At 45.9% G+C, this 21677-nt stretch overlaps 1 protein-coding gene across 1 annotated transcript in view; it reads left to right on the top strand.

The window, feature by feature from the left end:
* LOC311226395 (CD276 antigen homolog) overlaps window positions 1-20485 on the top strand; it is a gene marked incomplete at its 3' end in the record, with an annotated part of 32316 nt that extends 11831 nt beyond the window's left edge. Inside the window, exons 2-5 of the mRNA XM_084311825.1 lie at window positions 2839-2879; window positions 10096-10422; window positions 16592-16676; window positions 20479-20485. Of these exons, the coding sequence (XP_084167951.1) occupies window positions 2839-2879; window positions 10096-10422; window positions 16592-16676; window positions 20479-20485 (460 nt within the window). The remainder of the gene's footprint in view (window positions 1-2838; window positions 2880-10095; window positions 10423-16591; window positions 16677-20478) is intronic.
* Window positions 20486-21677: the final 1192 nt, after the last annotated feature.

Here is a 21677-nt window from a genome sequence, read left to right as displayed (position 1 = left end):
GTGGGCAGGGGTGAGGTGGGTTCTAGGAGTCAGGTCAAGTAGTAGTCTGACTAGCTTGTTTTGAGATGTTTGTAATTTGTTTTTTAGTGCCTTTGAGGTGCTTTGGTACCATGAGGTGCAAGCATAGTCGTAGTACCCTTGAATGAGTGCTCCTGCTAGAGTCTTCAGGGTATTCTTGTTTACCAGAGAGGAGATCCGGTACAAGAATCGCGTTCGTTGGTTGACTTTTTTTATTACATTGGATGCCATTTTGTCACAGGAAAGATTAGCCTCTAGGATGGAACCCAGGTAGGTAATTTCATCTTTCCTTGTGATAATATTGTCACCCACTGTAACCGAGAAGCCGTCGGTCTTGCTGAGTTTGTTATTTGAACCGAAGAGAATGGACTCTGTTTTGCCCATGTGTAATGATAGTTTGTTGTTGGCGAGCCATATGCAGATTTTGCCTAGTTCCGAGCTGAGGGCTTTTTCAACCTGTAACTTGTTCTTGTCAGAGACCAGCAGGGCTGAGTCGTCCGCAAACAGGAACAAGTTGCAGTCACAAGCTGACGACATGTCATTTGCATAAATTAGGAATAGTAGCGGTCCTAGTATGCTTCCTTGTGGAACACCACAGCTCACTGTGAGGGGGGGGGATAGGGTACCGTTTACTTCCACCATCTGTTCCCTCCCCTCCAGGTAGGATTGTATCCAGCTCACTGATAAACTATCAAAACCAATTGCTTTTAGCTTGTCAATCAGAATGGTGTGATTGACAGTGTCGAAGGCCTTTTGTAGGTCCAGCATGACCATGCCGCAGTATTTGCCCGCGTCCACCTCTTGTTTGATGTGGTCGTTCAAGTAGAGAAGGCATGTGTCAGTGGAGTGGGATGTTCTGAAGCCAGATTGGAATTCGTAGATTAGATTTTTTTCCGCGAGGTACTTTTCGATCTGTTCGTATACTATTTTTTCCATGACTTTCCATGACTGCGCGTCCTATTGATTCGATGTTCAATAATACTGCACATACGAAACGTCCTATTGATTAGACTAAACGTCCTATTGACTCGATGCGCATTCAATGTCATATTAAGTATTTCTGTAAGATCTACTTGTGAGACTGTGACAAAAGTCACGTCGGTTCATTACAACAGCGTCCCAGGCTTGTTTTAATGCATTACCTTAAACCTGGAACTAATCGCGCACTCGAAAAACAAGAGCGGCTGATTTGACCACGTAGGCTTTTGTGAGATTGTGTGAGTGCCGAGCTTGGTTTAGCTATAACGTTAACTAGCTTTTATTTCCATTTGACGAGTTTTCATTGTATCCCCTCCAGGTGTGGAATATCCTAAACCTCCATAAAGCACACGTTATATTTAGCCTTGATTGATTGATTGACAATTGTATTAACAGATTGCAGAATGGGTACAGTACAGTACAGCTCAATTCCTCAATACACACAATTGTTAAGGGGATGCAGACCAGAGAAAGACTTTCGTCTTGTTTACATCAAGGTCCCCCATTTTCAATTCATCATAACATATATGACACACGACATACAGATAGACAGTACTGTTACATCTATACATTTATTATGACATACCAGATTTGCAAATACAGTACTATTTGTGATACAAAAAGAGTACTATACATTTGACGTAGAAACTACATTGGAGGGGGGGGGGGCACTGTACAACTGTACAAGCAAAACTGTACATTGGAATATTGATGAAACCATACGTGGTAATTTACTGTACATTGGAGGGGGTTGGGTTAGGACATTTACAGGGGCCAGTTTCGAATTGCGTAGGTTTAGTTGTATCCATTTTGTTTTACTTCTTTGGGGAGGGGGTTGTCTTTCATATTAGCTATTATGTTTGTGAGGGTGATACATTTACCTCTCCTAAATATTTAGGGGAACCTGCCCCCTGCAACCCCCCTAAAGCTATGCCTATGTGGCTGTCTAATGTAAGTTGAAGAAAACTTCAACTTAAGCAGCATTATCAACCTGCAAATATCCATTAGTAAGGCCTGTAAATAAGCTACTCTTGCTTGTCTGCCGTTCCCAGCCTCGCATTGTTGTCTCACATGACAAGATACAGCTGTGCTCTGCAGTCAGTGCCAAGCTGAGAGTATTGGAATGCAGCCCAGTTTTTTCTAACGCCTGGGACTTACTACACCAATTACCAATTACAATTGTTATTTAAACTCTGGAGTCATTGAGCAAGACCCTTTTCATTGGCGCAGAGTGTAGTGTACAATGCATTACATGTAACGGGACACACACAGCCAATTTAAAACTATGGATCAATCATCAATACATAAGTCAGAAATATGAATACAGTTCATAAGCAAGAGCAATTAGCAGAAACAACTACATGTTGATGGTGGACGATTATTGATTAAAAATATAAAACTTCCAAAAGAAACAAGTGCTTAGTTCTAGGTCACATTGTAATAGATTCCACGTGTTACGTGTGGACCATTGATGGGGCCTATCAATGTAGACACTGATGGGGCCACACAGTCTACTGTCATAAAGTATGACTGCTACAGTAGTTATTGCACAAATCATTCTCCTTTATATCTAGGCATAGGCCCTAGACTAGAGGTCTTCCAATAGTACTGCACTGCCTTGTGAATTTAGTCAACAATTGAGTATTTCAGGTATGCAAGTTGATATAATTTACAGCGGCACCTCAGGCACGGTCAGTCCTCGAGGTCAAAAATGCAAACAGCAGTTTAGTGTCATTTGTGAAGGAATGCATGTTGCAAACATGAGCGCACATGCCTTGTGACGCAACAGTTCCCTGTGAGTTGTTGATGGTTTACCCATGTTTTTCTTTGCTTGCTCCACAGTTTCCATTGGGTTTTTGTGTTGCTGTTCTTGACTGACACAGGTAAGCAATCTTATAATCCAGAAAGGCCTGATAGACGATGACAATCTTGTGATTTATTATTGTATTTCTTCTACCAGACGCAGAGGTGGTTGGATTCATAAATTCACCCAGACACTGAGGACTGGGATATGGGTGAAAATATATAAAAACGTTGGTAGCACTACCATTTTAACTAAATTAACTCTGCCCACCAGTGACAGTGGAAGACCCGCCCATCTGTTAATGTCAAGTTTGCACTTTTCAAGGAGAGGTGAGAAGTTTTTAGAAAACATTGTTTGGATTGAATTGGTGATACAAACCCCTAGATATCTAAATCCATCTTTTGCATACTTAAAGGGGGAAAAAGTCTGGGGTATATTTTTGGCTGAAGTGTTGATTGGAAGAAGTTCACTTTTGTGGAGGTTCAACTTATAGCCAGAGTAAGACCTAAACTTGTGCAGTATATTGAGAACTATAGGGAGAGAGGCAGCCGGGTTGGACATGTAGAGAAGGAGGTCGTCCCTTTCTATCAGCCAAACATAATTTTAGAATAGCTAGGCTACTAAATAGAACCAAGAGGAGAGACCACATCAGTCCAGTATTAGCTAACCTACACTGGCTTCCGGTAACATTTAGAATCGATTTCAAGGTCCTCCTCCTTATATACAAAGCACTAAATGGAACAGGACCAAGCTACATAGCAAATTCTCTAGTCAACTATGTGCCTTCTAGAACATTGCGATCATCTACTACTGGTCTATTGAAGGTTCCAAGCCACAGTCTAAGGAGAATCGGGGATGCAGCCTTTGCAAAGCTATGCACCAAAGTTATGGAACACACTACCTATGGACATTAGGTACCTACAAGTCCCTCCATGCCCTCGCCCCTGATACCTGTCTGATCTCCTCCAGCACACTCCATCCCGGAACCTACTATCCTCCGATCTGGGTCTCTTATCCAACCCTCGCACCAGGTTGCAGACTTTCGGTGACAGACCCTTCAGCGTGGCGTCCCCTACCCTCTGGAACTCTCTCCCCCCTGAAATCCGCAACGCCCCAACCCTGGACACTTTCAAAACTGCTCTCAAAACACACCGTTCACCAAGGATTTCCCCCGTTAGGTAGTTTAGATTAGGTTCATTATCCCTTACCTATTCTCATCCTCCCCTTTTTTCCCTTTTCCCCTATTGCCCCTTTTCCCTAGCCCTCTTGATTGTAAAGCGACCTTCAAGTCAAGTCAAGAGTTTTTATTTGTCACGGCACACAAGCATACAGTGAAATGCGGGGGGTCTGGGTTTCCTGGAAGGCGCTATAGAAATTTGATTTATTATTATTAATATTAGGGAAGCTAGCTAGATCTCTTAAAGGGGAACTATTTTACTATTTCTTTCACTATTTGGGCACTTTTACACAATTCCTGTGAGTTCATGGAACACCTCTGTAATTTTTTTTTTTTTTTAATTCATTGTTTTGTATTTCTAATCAAGTCCTCAAAAACAGCATTTTTCTACCTCAAGATCCTAAGCCGTTTTGAGGCTGGGCTCCAACCACAATGGTAAGTTACTGACTCGCCTGAACATTATCATGCAGCGGTGTCTTTCTGACATCACAAATCATCACATTTTCAGATGACTCAGTTCAGTGAGGGTGAATATTGTGAGAGGAGAATTGGAAGAATGCGCCAATATGATAATTAGAGACATAGATCATATTAATATAAGTCCACATAGCTAGGAAACAATGCTAAACACTGAAAAAGGCCATTTATAAGATAGTTCCCCTTTAATAATATATATATATATATATATATATATATATATATATATATATATATATATATATATATATTTTAAAGCTAAAAACGTACCTCTTCACCATAGCCTTCTAATACACTCCGCTGTTGATTGTACTGTAGCACTATTTTACTCAATTCTATTTTATTTCACTGACTGCACTGTTGCATAATTGTACTATCTATTATTCTATTCTACTATTTTATTGCACTGTATTATTTTACTCTGTCTATAACTTTTTATTATAGGTTCAAAACTGCCAGGTATTAAACTGTGTGGGTATCAAACAAGAAAGACTGTCACTGGCTTTAAAACTGTGTTGGACCCAGGCCTAGAACTGCACCCTGAGAGAGGGAACTGTGCCCTGAGGGGGAGGTTTGCCCTCAGTGGGAGGTTCGAAGGGTCAAAGTGGGTATCAAACAGGAGGGAAGACTGTCACATTTTAAACTCTGGATACCAAACAGAGAAGGTAAAGACAACTTTGAACAGTAATCCAGAACTATTTTATTGCACTGTAAAAAAATATATATATATATATATATGTGTCTGCACTTTATATGCTCATTTTATGTCTATTCTATTCTACTATTTTATTGCACTGCACTATTGCACTATTTTACTCTGTTAATTTTATCTTACTATTTTTATTATTGTCTATTTAAAACTGAATCTACCTATAAACAAGGTGGCCTGTTGGGATGTTAGATCCTAATGTGGAAAAACTGTGATTTTATGTCTGCACTTTATGTTCTCAATTTATGCCTGTCTTTTTTCTGTTTTGAAGCACTTTGAGCTGCAGTTTCTGTATGAAAGGTGCTATATAAATAAAGTGTATTATTATTAATAGTGAAGATTCTGGATTCAACCTTACCTGGTGTCAATTTCCCACCCAATCCCTGTTTCTCAATATGAGTATGTAAGAAAAGCGAGCAGAAAGGGATAGACAGGTCATATAGGCCATAAATAAGATCATTCTCTTAGGTCTGACCAGAGGAAATGCAGTATATGAAATGGCTCACAGCTTGGCCTACAGGTGAATCGATCGTACTGATGTATAATTTTTCAGATTTAGAGTTTCCTCCTAATTCGCTTTAGGAAATGATGTGTCTTTTTGCTCTCGAGACGCGGTCAGGGCAGTGGCGGACTGGCCATCGGGACGTTCGGGATGAATCCCGATGGGCCGGAACCAAAGTGGGCTGGTCCAAAAAAAAATATATATATATATAATTTTTTATTTTTATTTTTATTTTTTTGGGGGGCCAGTGTGTGGGCCACTAATGTGGGCCGGTGTGTGGGCCAGTGTGTGGGCCACTAATGTGGGCCAGTGTGTGGGCCGGTGTGTGAGTCGGTGTGTGGGCCACTAATGTGGGCCAGTGTGTGGGCCAGTGTGTGGGCCAGTGTGTGGGCCAGTATGTGGGCCGGTGTGTGGGCCGGTGTGTGGGCCAGTATGTGGGCCAGTGTGTGGGCCACTAATGTGGGCCAGTGTGTGGGCCGGTGTGTGAGTCGGTGTGTGGGCCACTAATGTGGGCCAGTGTGTGGGCCAGTGTGTGGGCCAGTATGTGGGCCGGTGTGTGGGCCAGTATGTGGGCCAGTGTGTGGGCCGGTGTGTGGGCCAGTGTGTGAGTCGGTGTGTGGGCCACTAATGTGGGCCAGTGTGTGGGCCGGTGTGTGGGCCAGTATGTGGGCCGGTGTGTGGGCCGGTGTGTGGGCCAGTATGTGGGCCATTGTGTGGGCCGGCAATAAAACAATAAACAAGTTGCATAAACTAAATCAGATTAAAAATGATCACAGTTCTGGTTTGCCTTAAGATGCAGTTTAAGATGGGTCTTGAACATGGAGTATGTAGGGCACTCTCTAATCACAACTGGTAGGCTATTCCAGTAGTTACCACCTTTAACAGAGAACACAGTTTTTGCAAAGGTAGTATACAGAAAAGGCACCTTACAGTCCCCTCTACTGATGGCCCTGGTGGTAATGCCAGTGTCTGCTTTCTGTTGGATGAACTCATTCAATGGGGGAGGGGCAAGTCCATGCAGAACCTTGTTGCATGTTATGTTTTTCTAAAACATTACAGTGATGAAATGAAATTGGTTTCCTATCAAATACTTTTATGGCTTTTTTGTAGAGTAATTCTATTGGTGTAAGAGTAGTGACATATGAAAGAGACCAGTTGATAAAACAGTACTCGATGTGTGATAAAATCATTGAATGCAGAAACATCCTTGCAGCATTAACTGGCAGGCAGGGCCTGATCTGCCTGAAGTTTTCGATGTTAAACTTGACTGTTTGTCACTTTCTTCACATGACTTTTTGAAGGTCAATGTAGAGTCCAATGTGACCCCAAGATACTTGAATTAATGGGATCATCCTTATGTTCCCCGGGTCCTATGTTCCCCGGGTCCTATGTTCCCCGCTTGATTGATTAATAGATTGACATTTTTATTAATTTTTATTATTTTATTAATTATGAATGTCCGCCTTGTTTCGAACTGGTTAAGCTTAGGCCCTCTTTCGAACTGGTTACGGTTAGAGTTTGGAATCGGGGCTGGTGGTCTAAAAATTTCAATCAATCAAAGCGGGGAACATAGAACCCGGGGAACATAGGACCCGGGGAACATAGGACCCGGGGAACATAGACATGCTCCCGAATTAATGTACAATGTCCAGCTCCGCCTCTCCCAGAAACACATTAGAGTGAGTGACCTCTACTGGTGACTTTGTGAACATCATAGACACTGTTTTCTTGGTGTTAAGTGAAAGACATGCTTTTGTTTTTGTCTTGAATGAGACATGAGACATCAGTGAATGAGATTCACGTTTCCTCCCAACCGCGAGTAGGCCTAGAAGCGCAGAAATGAAAAAAAAAAAAAAAAAAAGTGGAGCTGAAAAAGCTAGAATAAAAAAACAAAAATTGCTAGTAAAAGACGCAGAACAATGTTCTAAAATTACAGACATGTTTAGTAGAGGAAGGGCTCTCGTTAGAGTAGCTGCTGCTGCTAATAATGATGAAGTTCAAGTGGAAGGAACCAACAGTAACATGACAGGTGCGTGCAGTAGCCTAGTGCATATTCTACTGTTGGTGTCTGCCGGTTCATGAGGGCTAGCTAGCCTATACTAGCTCTTGCAGTGATTTCAGTCATTCTATTACAAGACAATGTGCTTTCCGTATTCCTGATTCCTTACAGCACGTGGACATAAATAGTCGTGACTCGTGAAGTTTTTTCTCTGACTAAAAGTTTAGTTAGCAATGTTAGGACTAGTGCCCACCACAGCATCAGAAGCTAAAGTGCTAACCTAGAGAGCCAATCAGAACCTAGGACGGGCTGCAAATTAATCGGCTACTAATATTATAATAGTAAATACTAAAATAAAATACTATTATTTCCCTTCCAAATTTTCATGTTGATATAATATTGGTAATCTAATTGATTGAATTGATTAGTTGCCATTTTACATGCTTAAATAAGATGTACCTTAGAATTCCCAACTGTTAGCCATGTTCTCGATATGATTAGTCTCATCTACATGTTTGTAAATAACCACAGCTAACTAGCTTAAGCTAACAACTCGGTCAACTACTACCCCGTAGTTAAACAAATGTGATTGCATATAACAGCTAACTGCTACAGCTAAGTTGGTAGTTAGCCTATTCCATTAATGTTGAATGTATTTATGAAGGTTGTTGATGGTGAGGTTGTTGATGGTGGTTGGCGCTGAATAGCAGACATGATTCCGTCAGTCTGCCACAGGGCAGCTGTGTTTGCTGATGCTGCTCATGACCACCAGTAGCGTGTGTGAGTGTGAATGCAGAGAGAGAGAGAGAGAGAGAGAGAGAGAGAGAGAGAGAGAGAGAGAGAGAGATGGCAAGCAGCCATGATGAAGTTGAGCTTAATCCAGTAGAATGAAAACGTTTATAAAAGACACCTAGATCATGACATTACTTTTCAAATTGTGTATTATAATGTGTATATTTTAGTGATGTCCGATATTATCGGCCTACCGATATTGGCATTAAAATGTGATATCGGAAATTATCGGTATCTGTTTTCAAAAAAAGAAAAATTAAATATTTAAATTTTTTATATTTATTTAACCTTTATTTACCCAGGCAAGCAAGTAAGAACAAATTCTGATTTTATTTATTGTCAAAAGTATGCATAATGTTGTGTTAATTCCACAACAAGAGATATGTAATGTTAATTACCTGAAATTATTCGTTTTTTGGGGGGGAAACCCTGCATATATTGGTATCGGTTGATATCGGTATCGGAAATTTAAGTGTTGGACTATATCGGATATCGGTAAAAAAGCCAATATCGAACATCCCTAGTATATTTGTATCTTCTTCCTTACTGCCCCCACTACTGGGTCCATCACTACTAGCACAGATTTCAACTTTATTTTCAATTCTAGTGAAGATAACATGTTTTTCTCTATTGGATGAAATGGTGCAGCGATAAAAACATTGTATTCAAACATTTTATTCAATAAAGCCTCAACAAAGTGTTGGAACAGCATACAGAATATAGATGTGATGTCAGTCTGAATCAGAGCATTCTCTGCCTCATTGAATTCTGAATAATCAGATTCCAATGAACCCTCAAATTCTGAAAATGGGAGTAGTCACCACTCACCAACTTCCCCATCTTCTCTAGTCACCCCCACACCTTCTATTTGACCCATGACTTCTCAGCAGAGCCCAGACAAAACTTCCCTTTTCCTATCAACTCTGCTAATACTGAGTCACGAGAGAGAGAGAGAGAGAGAGAGAGAGAGAGAGAGAGAGAGAGAGAGAGAGAGAGAGAGAGAGAGAGAGAGAGAGAGAGAGAGAGAGAGAGAGAGAGAGAGAGACACTCTGGGAGGAAGTGGGGGGTCTTTCGATGTTGATTAAACGGCAAGCAACTAATGTCATGAGTGCCAAATTAAAGGACAATAAATCCAATCTAACTGAAATTGTGTAGCACAGACCTTTCTATGGATCAAAACCTCAATATTATTATGGTGTAGTTAATACTTCATGTATCCTTAATCCCTAGGCTAATGAGGCACTAAGATGTTACTAAAAAGTAAAAAGCCAAAGTAACGGTATATGTATGTGTGTGTGTGTGTGCACTGTGCACGAGTGCACATCTAGGGGCGGGGTGTAGATTTGGTCTCCCTGATGTTGACTCCTTAGCCACAGCCTTGGGTTGTTTAATACTGGACAAGTGTTTCATAACGGCCGTTGTGTGGGCCGGTTTCGGGGCCGGTGCGTGGGCCGGTGTGTGGGCCGGTGTGTGGGCTGGTGCGTCTGAATGTCCCGGGCTGAATTTGTGTCCCAGTCCGCCACTGGGTCAGGGTTACATGTTTCTCTCAAGGTAACTCCCCCTGTCATCTGTGTCCTATGTATATTTTATGCAATGTTGTATACAATTATGTATTGTGTTGTGTGTTTGTATCTTGTAGTTTCTTCACAAAAGAAAGTCACAGGCTTCACGGGGCAGGACGTCATCTTGCCCTGCTCCAGCAGTGACGACGGTAATCCCCTGGGGGACGTCACGGTCTTCTGGCGGACCAATGACGACCGGAATGTCTACGACGTCTTGAGCGCAAAACCCGACTTGTCCGATCAGCACCCGCAGTTCAGGGACAGGACGAGCCATTTTCCAGAAGAATACGGGAAGGGCAACTTCTCCATCAAACTGAGAAATGTCCGCGTCTCGGACACCGGGATGTATGACTGCTTCATACCAGTGGTCGGAGTTCACCATCAGCTGTACCTCACTGTCAGAGGTTTGTGGTCAAGTTTCAACTCGACAGCGTAAACATTCTAAATAGACTACAGTACATTTTACTTCCTGTCAGTTGTTAACAAACACTCTGCAACAGGAAATCAACTGTAGTCCAAGCTGTTCCCCAGCAACGCAATTCCACTGAAACCATCTGTCTGTTAATTTAACCCTTTCACTACCACACGGCAAAGGGAAAACCCGTTCACAACCACACTGCAGAAGGTTAACCCTTTGTGGTGGTAGTGAAAGGTTAACCTTATGTAGTGTGGTAGTGAAAGGGTTAATGTATTTTCATTAGCACACAGTATTCCTCATCCAAGTGCATATCCTTCTTTAGTAAGTTGTGTCAAACAGGTGCTTTGATGAAGTAAAACATACTTTTAAGACACTTGACAGTTCCGAGTGCAGGCCGCTTGTCAGCGTGGCTGTCACATCAGAAACACAGTATCATGAAGCTCGTCAGGGTGGCTGTCACATCAGAAACACAGTATCATGAAGCTTGTCAGCGTGGCTGTCACATCAGAAACACAGTATCATGAAGCTTGTCAGCGTGGCTGTCACATCAGAAACACAGTATCATGAAGCTGGACAACAATATTATCTACTGGTTTATGGAGCTTCGTGGAGTTTGAGTGTTTATTTTACGCACATTCCTTAAAACGACCACTCACGCCTTATATAACGAGTACGACCCTGACAAATTTAGTAGAAAATATTTGGTACAATTGGGCAATAGGTTAGTTATAAAAAATTTCAATAAAGAGGATTGTGGGATGTACTACTGTGGTGCTCAGAAGCAGAACGCGACTGGATCATTTAGAGACTTTTCTGGTAAGATCACATTTTGAAGCCTTGTTTATTTTAGTGGGTTTTGATTTAATCACATAGAACATGCTTGCTGCAAAGACACAATCTCATAATATGCTATATAACCTACAGTAAACCTGACATCCTATTTCATTCATATTACCGACCATATGAATAGTATGGCATTTCGTTTTTCACTTTTCTTTACAGTTTGTCAGTTGACTGCCAAAAAGAACTTGACAGTACCTGCCAATGAGACGAAAGAAGCTCAGGAGAGCTGGAGATCTTTCCTAAACCATTCAGGTTTTGTAACATCGCTTGCCTTGAATGCCCTACTTATTTTTGTAATAATAGGTGAGTGTGTTCATTTGAGTCTTTTAACGGTAGAGTCATTTGAAACTTTTGTATCTAAATTAAGTCACTATATATGGGCGTTTATTTGATTTTGGGCACTTTTGGGAAAATCTATTTATCAAAAATAAAATTGCATAAAACCTTAAATGATCAATTAAGCTTTATAGTCATTTTGTCAGGAATCATAATATTGGATGGGTTTCGGCTGTCCTAACTGGGGTGGGTAGTTCATTCCAACATTGTGGGGCAAGGACTGAGAATAGACAAGAAGGCAGAACTAAATTTGAAAGTTTAATTGCATTGACAAGTTGACAAATACATAACTTAATGCATCTTAATGAACATAAACAGGAAACACATCTTTAGGCCATCCTATATAACAAAATAAGAACACAATAAATCGGCCTAACAATAATAGCCTACACAACATGTCTAGTAAAGTACCTGCACAGCAGGATGTCTGGCAACACCACATTAGAATAGTATACACAAATATACTAGTATAATATAATAGTATACCCAAAAAACCCAAATATCGGTTATCGAATATCGATAATATAACGACCAAATATCAGTTATTCGATAGTTGCCCTTTATCTGGCATTATTTAAAAGTTTCACTGAGATGGGAATAAAGGAGTTTTTAAACCTATTTAGTCTAGAGCGTGGAACTCTAAACCTTCTCCCATAGGGCAGTAGCTCATACTCGGCATGTAAGACATGGGAGGGGTCCGAGACTATTCTATTGGCTTGCCTTAGAGTAGCCTGTTAAAAAATAGACTGCAGGGATGGGTGACCTTTCACCCCTATGATCTTCCATGCAGTCTGCATCAGACGGACCAGTTTGGACTTTAATTGTACAGACAGGTTACCAAACCAAGCTGTAATACCGTATCTGATGAGACTCTCTAATACAGATTGGTAGAAAAGTAACACATTTTTTTTATCTACACCATGAACTCTAAGGCGATGTAGAAAGTGCAGTCGTTGTTGTAGTCTGCTACACAGTGTTCCAGGTTAGTGTGTTATCGACAAAAATCACAAGATATTTATATGAAGAGACCGGCGAGATGGACTCTGTGTGGATGACCACAGGCCTGTGGTCCCCAACACCTCTGGGGTCAAACACCATCTCCTCAGTCTTAACTGATTGAAAATGTTATTAACAGATTGCAGAATGGGTACAATACGTAAGGCTCAATACACACAATTGTTAAGGGGATGCAGACCAGAGAAAGACTTTCGTCTTGTTTACACCAGGTCCCCCATTTTCTATTTATAATGAATTGTAAGTAGGGTGCAACTAGCACTGTGCAATCCATTCTTTGTGGATCTAGCCCTTAATGTTGCTAGTCTTTAGCACTTTGTGATGGAGCAGTTTGTCAGCCATCAGTTGAGTGTTTGCATGTGTTTTACACAAGCATGTGTCCCTATCACGGACGGTTGGCCTCACTATCCAAAATGGGCAGGTTTTCCATAACTTACTATAGGAAATCTTGAGCTGTGGATGTTCATTCTTGAATTTCCGCCAAAGACTGTACGTTTCATTCAGAAAGCGCTTTTGCATTTTCACTTTCTTCTGCGTCAATGTGTCTCTCTTCCCTGTTGTTGCCCGTGAGTTATCATCACGTTCCAGAAACTCTTTGACTTTTGTCCTGGTAGAGAGAGGCAATGCATTTGCATGTTTCTTCTGAAGTCCAGTTCCTCTTCTGTATTTCCGCATCATCTTTGCAGAGAATCCAAGTTCCTTTTGAGCCAGATACACCAACTTGTACTTTTTCAGAATCCCCCCCCTTAGAATCTTTGAAATTACTTGCTTCTCTTTAGTGTTGGTGTCTCGCAGCTCTGACACTAGAGTATTGTGGAACAATATAGTGTCTTCCTGAGATCACATTTCTTTGACTTCATTTGTTGTTTTGATTTTGATCGTGGCGATTCTTGTGGTTTGAGCTTATTTGACAGTCTTTCATATCGTTTTTTATATTTCTCCATATTTCGTTTTGCTCTCTCCAACATCAGGTTGGCTTCACACAGATCTCTGTAGACTTTACTTCTGTTTCTGTTCACCTTTTCTTGTCCTCTTTGTTGTGGGGTTTCTTGTGGTGTAGGCTGATTGGGACTTTCACATCTGGCAATAGGGACAGGGACAGCATTGTGTTGCTCAGGCTGTTGTGTTGGTGACACTGGTGGCCTATTCACTGTTAGGTAGTCATCCATATTTCATATTTGCTTATCGTTTGTTCTTTTGTTTCTTTGATTGATTCACCATTGATGCCTTTTATATCTTTGTGTGCATTTGGGCAGCTGAGATATGCATTGCAGCTTACCCGTCTCTTTTCTCTTTTTATACCACTCTTTTTCTTTTTGAAAGTATCTTTGATATTGTTCTGGATCATCTTTAAGTCTGTCTCTGTATGATTTTGACCTTTGGCCTGTTGATTTAGGTGCCATGGTGAAGACACTAGCATAAACAAATACAAAAACCAATAAATAAATAAATAACAATAAATATCAGTTATAAATGAGACACAACATATATTTACATATACATATACATACAAGTAATGTTATCCAAAAAAAAAGCTATAAACAGATATCTTTGTCATTACCACCACATGTTGTCATTACCACCACACTTCATTGTGTGGCGGTAATGACCGTGATGGTCATGACATTTTCTTACTTTTAAGCTAACAGCTATCAAACTTGCTTATATTCAATTCTTAGCTAGCTAGCAATGTACTCAATGTACCTACAAATATGAAGAAGTTTGACTAAGATTCAAAAGCATTATCAAATTTTATTACATGGTGTTTTCACATTCGCCGAAATGCTTGCTTGTGATTGGTCAATAGCGCGCGTCAGAGGTCATTTATCAGACAATAATGACCGCTGTGGGACAATAATGACCGCTGTGCGCAGCTGTTCGCAATCAAGCCCACTGACACACACTGTTTCAGTGCAATTAGACACTGCCGGTGTTTTTTTTTTTTTTTTTTTTTTTTATCTTTTTCCCCCTCCATTTTCCTCCGATTTTCTCCCATCCCAATGTTAGTCGTATGCCAATTCCCAGTCCCTTCCTGGTCGCTACGCACTTACCCCCCACAGTCAGATCATCTGGGAGAGTGGAGGCTACCACGTGCTTCCTCCGACACACGTCCAGCCAATCACCGCTTCTTTTCACCTGGCAGCGCGGATTCTCATCGAGAGGGCGTAGCGTGTGGGAGGACCACACTATCCCCCTCAAGTCCTATCCGCGCTTAGCAGGCGCCCCGACCGAACTGTAGGAGTCGCTGTTTACAACGACCCGGACCCACCCCGCCAGCTTCTCCCACCCTCTAATACAGCCAATTGTATTAGTGCAGACGGCCAGCCAAGCTGGTGACAACCCCGGAGCTGTGAGCTGTATTCGAACAGGCGAATCCAGCTCACAGCTCCGGGGTTGGTGACGAACGCAATCTCCGCTCGGCCACCTAACCGCCTACACTGCCGGTGTTCTGCTGCCGGGGAAGCTGCCGGCGATGACAGGGGGCGGAGCGACGAGCGGAGCCAGAACCAGTGTTGCGAGTCGATGTAAAATGAATTAGGTATATTGTTAGTAAGTTAGCCATGTAATAAGCGGGATAATGTATAGCTATACTCGATCATTGTCGCAAAATAATTGTGAGGTTTCTGTCCTTGCTCTCTCACTCGTTCTGTTCCTTTAACCACCTCGCTCTGTTTTCATTTGTTTTTTCTGTTAATGACTTCAATTCCCTCATTCACACGCTTCTCCCCAGTGACGTCATCAGAGACGTCGCTGATTGGTTCTCTCAGGTCCGCACGCTTTTCAATCACATTCCCCAGCTGTCACTGCTTGTCAATCAATCAATCCCTTATTATTTATACCCCGTTTCTCCACTCTAAGTTTGTTGGATCGTCTTGATTTTTCTCTGGTTGCATTCTCCGTTTGGCTGCTGCTGCTGCTTTTGCTCTCTGTGCTATCTCCGGATTTTTCCAAGAAGCCTTCCTCTTGGACACCTGTTCCCGTGGCGCGCGCTCGCTCCGCTGTTGTTCCAGCACCATTACGCATTACGTCTGGGTGAGTTTTTATTGACTGTCTTGATCTATTCCGTTTTTCGTGTGTTACTATTACACTGAAGATTACCACCTTTTGTCAGACAGTCACTCACCCAGCGTTCCCTTTGGTTTGTTCCCTCTGGGATAATATTTTTGGGACTTTTCATCTCCCTCTGTGTGTTGCTCACACCGAAGATATTATTTCACATTTGGATTGTTTTTGGACTTCACTACTGTGTGTATATTACACGAAGATATTCACTTGGGACTGTGTTTGGAATTTTGCTCACTGTGTGTTTTACACGAAGAGATTCACTTGGGATTTGTTTTGGAATTGTGCTCACTGTGTTTAATTACACGAAGATTAGTTCACCCTGTTCTCCTGCTCGTTCAACCTGCACTGTTGTTGACTCGTTCCCTCTCTCCCTCTCTCGGTCTCGCAACACATCGGAGATTCTGCCGAGAGAATTCTGCAGAGCGGTACTGACGTCAACATCTGCTATTCCCAAACTACCACCACGGGAGAAGCTGCAGAGCAGCAGAACTTTTGCCCCCTGGCCTATGTACCTGTCTTGTTGACTTGCCTATCCTGTACTCTTTATATTTAGTATTCAAATAAACAAGCCGTTGTATTTGGCAACTCTGAATTCCTACTCTCTTGTGTCGTGCGTTTGGGGTCGGTGTCAAACCATAACATTACGATCCAAACCAAAATGACGACCCCAGCCGACACAGAGAGGGTCAGAACCGCACTTGCAAATCAAGTCGAGTTGACCAGGGATCACATTCTCCAATTAGAGCGGGCTGCGGCTGCGGTGCAGAATCTCAGGGATCTGGTCCTGCCTATGCAGGGTTCAATGGCCGCTATGGCGGGACAACAGTCCGACATTCTCGCTCAGCTTCACTCGCTGGGCGACACCGTTAATACCTTTCATCTCTCACACCCTTCAGGAGCATTCCCCGCAGCCCCAGCAGATCTCGCATCTCGGGAACCCCGTCTCTCCGTCCCACGGCTGTTCGGCGGTAATCCCGAGGAGTGTGCCACATTCATCATGCAATGTGAGTTGGTTTTCCGTCATCAACCAAGCCGTTTTTCTGCTCGTGGGTCCCAAGTGGCTTATATAACGAACTTACTTTCAGGCCATGCTGCCCAGTGGGTCACTTCCTCCTGGGCAATGGAAGCAGATTTTTTGTTTTCCTATCCAGACTTCGTGGCGGAGCTCCGCAGAGTGTTCCACCATCCAGCCCGAGGTCTGGACCCTGGAGCCCGGTTGGGGACCTTCCGACAGGGGAGCGGCAGGGTGACGGACTATGTCATGGAGTTTCGACTGGCGGCGGTGGAGAGTGGATGGAACGAACCTGCTCTTCGCCTAACCTTCTTGAGGGGGCTCAGTGACGCAGTCCGGGACCAGCTCGCTACCCGGGAGTTGCCCGACTCCCTCGAGGATCTGTTTAGCCTCGTCATCCGTATTGACGGACGCCTCCTGGAGAGAAGGCGCGAGAGGACCCGACTGTTACCTCCTGAAGCACCCCGGACTCCTGGACGCCCCGTCCCCAACACTACTGGTGGTAACAGGCTTCCCCGTTCGGTTCGCGAGGAGGAACCCATGCAGCTGGGACGCTCTCATCTGAGCCAGGCGGAGCGTGAGGCAAGGCTCAGGTCCGGTCTCTGCCTCTACTGCGGAGGTGCGGGACACCGTATCGCCGACTGCCCCACCCGGCCAAAAGATCAGGCTCACCGAGACCCCGGGAGATCCTGGTGAGCCGTTTTTCCCATTCCCAGTGCCGCGCACCACCTGACCATCTGATGAGCGTCACCCTGGCCTGGGGGGACCAACGTGCCACGGTGGAGGCCCTCATCGACTCTGGGGCAGACGAGAATTTCCTCGACTTCGAGTTTGCCACCCGAGCCAACATACCTCTTGAGGACCTTGTGAGGCCCTTGGAGATATTTTCGTTGGACCAACACCGCCTGGCCGACATCTCTCAACGCACCGGCCCAGTCGTGCTGACCATCGCTGGGAACCACGTCGAGAGAATCCAGTTCCTCATTACCCAATCCCCCCTTGTCCCGGTGGTCCTGGGTAGGCCCTGGCTCGCGCTGCACGAGCCCCACATCGCCTGGTCCTCCGGTACCATCAGGGGCTGGAGCTCCTCCTGTCACGCCCGCTGTCTGCAGGCGGCGTCCTGTCCCCCGCCCCGGAGGCCCGCTGGTGAGTTGCCCCCGGACCCCTCGTCCATACCTCCCGAGTACCACGACCTCATGGAGGTATTCAGTAAGACCAGGGCTCAGGCCCTTCCACCTCACCGCCCCTATGACTGCGCCATCGACCTCCGCCAAGGGGCTCCCCTTCCCGGCAGCCGCCTCTACAGTCTGACTGTCCCGGAGAAGAAGGCGATGGATCTCTACATCTCTGAGTCATTGGAAGCAGGACTCATTTGGCCTTCCTCCTCCCCGGTGGCGGCCGGGTTCTTCTTTGTTGGTAAGAAGGATGGGGACCTGCGACCCTGCATCGACTATCGTCAGCTCAACGAGATCACCATCAAGAACAAATACCCCCTACCTCTCATGAGCTCCACCTTCGAGCCACTGACCCAGGCCTCGTTCTTCACCAAGCTGGACCTCCGAAGTGCCTACCATCTTGTCCGTATCCGTGAGGGCGATGAATGGAAGACCGCCTTCAAGACCCCCAGGGGCCACTACGAGTACCTTGTAATGCCGTTCGGCCTCACCAACGCCCCGGCGGTATTCCAGGCACTCATGAACGACGTCCTTCGTGACATGCTGGAGGTGTTCGTGGTGGTGTACCTGGACGACATTCTCATCTTTTCCAGGACCCTCGAGGAACACATCCTGCATGTCCGCCGTGTGCTGGAGCGCCTCCTCCACAATCGGCTCTTCGTCAAGGCGGAGAAGTGCCGTTTTCACTCCAACTCCGTCGACTACCTGGGCTTCATCGTTGAGAAGGGCTTGACCCGAGCGGATCCTCGCAAGATCCAGGCTGTGGAGGATTGGCCAGAACCCACCACTCGGAAGGAGTTACAGAGTTTCCTCGGGTTCGCCAACTTCTACCGAAGGTTCATCCGGAACTACAGTCAAGTGGCGGAGCCACTTACCAAGCTAACCTCCCCCGCTCTGCCGTTCGACTGGTCCCCAGCGGCATGCGCTGCGTTCCGCTCCCTCAAGAGAAGGTTCACTTCTGCCCCTATCCTGCTCCACCCTGACCCCAAGAGACAGTTCATCGTGGAGGTGGACGCCTCGGATTCTGGCCTGGGCGCTGTCCTATCCCAGCGATCTCTTTCAGACCAGAAGGTGCATCCTTGCGCCTTCTACTCGCGTCGCTTCCTCCCCGCCGAGAGGAACTACGACACCGGCAATCGGGAGCTGCTGGCGGTCGTGGCTGCGCTGGAAGAGTGGCGTCATTGGCTAGAGGGTGCCGAGGAGCCTTTTACCATCTGGACGGACCACAAGAACCTGACGTTCATCCGCGCTTCCAGGCGCCTCAACGGTCGGCAGGCGAGATGGGCCAGTTTCCTCAGCCGGTTCGACTTCTCGCTGACCTTCCGCCCCGGTTCCCGCAACACGAAGGCCGACTCCCTGTCCCGGATGCACTCCAAGGGGGCTCCACCCTCTGAGGACCCTTCTCCCATCCTCCCGGAGGCCCGAGTGGTTGGAGCCATCACCTTGGGCATCGAGGGTGTGGTGAGGCGTGCCCTACGCTTCCAACGTGCTCCAAGCAACGTCCCTAGGAGTCGTCTCTTCGTCCCCGACTCTGTCCGGTCCCAGGTACTGCTGTGGGGCCATACCAGCCGGTTCGCCTGCCACCCTGGCGTCCATCGCACGTTCTCCTTCCTGGCTCGTCGTTTCTGGTGGCCCACCATGCGGAACGACGTCAAGGAGTTCGTATTGGCCTGCGCGGTCTGTGCCCGCAGCAAGGCCTCTCACCAGGCACCCTCCGGGCTCTTGCAGCCACTTCCCATCCCGAGCCGTCTGTGGTCACATGTGGCGCTCGACTTCGTCACTGGTCTGCCCTCCTCCCAGGGGAACACCTGCCTTCTGACCGTGGTGGATCGATTCAGCAAGGGGGTCCACCTCGTGGCCCTCTCCAAGCTTCCCTCGGCGGCCGAGACGGCGGACCTCCTGACGCACCACGTGTTCCGCCTTCATGGCTTTCCCCAGGACATCGTCTCTGACCGGGGGCCCCAGTTCACCTCCCAGGTATGGCGGGCCTTTTGCAAGGGATTGGGGGCAACGGTCAGTCTCTCCTCTGGTTATCATCCCCAGACTAACGGGCAGACGGAGAGGATGAACCAGAGCGTAGAGTCTGCTCTTCGGTGTGTGGCAGCCGAGAGACCAGCATCCTGGAGCCGTTTCCTTCCCTGGGTTGAATACTCCATCAATTCAATGGTCAGTTCCGCCACCGGCCTCTCCCCTTTTGAGGTCTCCCTGGGCTACCAGCCCCCTCTTTTCCCCGCACAGGAGACGGAAGTGGCAGTTCCCTCCGTGCAGGTCCACCTCGACCGCTGCCGACGAGTTTGGGAGATCACCAGGACCGCGCTGCTCCGGACATCTGAGCGCGCCTGTCATGGTGCCGACCGGCGCCGGGTTCCTGCGCCGACTTACCGCCCTGGGCAGAGGGTGTGGCTCTCCGCGAAGGACCTCCCGCTACGGTCCTCGGCCAAGAAGCTCAACCCCCGTTTCGTCGGGCCTTTCGAGGTCCTGAAGGTACTCAGTCCGGCGGCCCTGCGCCTGAAGCTTCCTGCATCCATGCACATCCACCCCGTGTTCCATGTCTCCCGGGTTAAGCCCTTCTCCCTAAGTCCCCTTATGCCTCCAGCTCCTGATCCGCCGCCTCCCGTGTTGGTGGATGGTCACCCCCAGTGGCAGGTCCGCCGGTTGATGGGCGTTCGTCGGCGGGGCCGGGGGTTCCAATACCTGGTGGACTGGGAGGGTTACGGCCCTGAGGAGCGTAGCTGGGTCTCCCGGCAGCTCATCGTGGATCCCGGCTTGATCACCGACTTCCATCGAGCCCATCCTGACGAGCCGGGTCGGCCTGGTCGCCGGGTGGCTCCCGTGGAGGGGGGGGTACTGTGAGGTTTCTGTCCTTGCTCTCTCACTCGTTCTGTTCCTTTAACCACCTCGCTCTGTTTTCATTTGTTTTTTCTGTTAATTATTTCAATTCCCTCATTCACACGCTTCTCCCCAGTGACGTCATCAGAGACGTCGCTGATTGGTTCTCTCAGGTCCGCACGCTTTTCAATCACATTCCCCAGCTGTCACTGCTTGTCAATCAATCAATCCCTTATTATTTATACCCCGTTTCTCCACTCTAAGTTTGTTGGATCGTCTTGATTTTTCTCTGGTTGCATTCTCCGTTTGGCTGCTGCTGCTGCTTTTGCTCTCTGTGCTATCTCCGGATTTTTCCAAGAAGCCTTCCTCTTGGACACCTGTTCCCGTGGCGCGCGCTCGCTCCGCTGTTGTTCCAGCACCATTACGCATTACGTCTGGGTGAGTTTTTATTGACTGTCTTGATCTATTCCGTTTTTCGTGTGTTACTATTACACTGAAGATTACCACCTTTTGTCAGACAGTCACTCACCCAGCGTTCCCTTTGGTTTGTTCCCTCTGGGATAATATTTTTGGGACTTTTCATCTCCCTCTGTGTGTTGCTCACACCGAAGATATTATTTCACATTTGGATTGTTTTTGGACTTCACTACTGTGTGTATATTACACGAAGATATTCACTTGGGACTGTGTTTGGAATTTTGCTCACTGTGTGTTTTACACGAAGAGATTCACTTGGGATTTGTTTTGGAATTGTGCTCACTGTGTTTAATTACACGAAGATTAGTTCACCCTGTTCTCCTGCTCGTTCAACCTGCACTGTTGTTGACTCGTTCCCTCTCTCCCTCTCTCGGTCTCGCAACACATCGGAGATTCTGCCGAGAGAATTCTGCAGAGCGGTACTGACGTCAACATCTGCTATTCCCAAACTACCACCACGGGAGAAGCTGCAGAGCAGCAGAACTTTTG

This window comes from Notolepis coatsorum, assembly GCF_963971535.1.
Source record: "Notolepis coatsorum genome assembly, chromosome: 1".
Lineage (NCBI taxonomy): Eukaryota > Metazoa > Chordata > Actinopteri > Aulopiformes > Paralepididae > Notolepis > Notolepis coatsorum.
The sequence above is the reverse complement of the archived record's forward strand: the minus strand, read 5'-3'. Positions and strand labels throughout refer to the sequence as shown.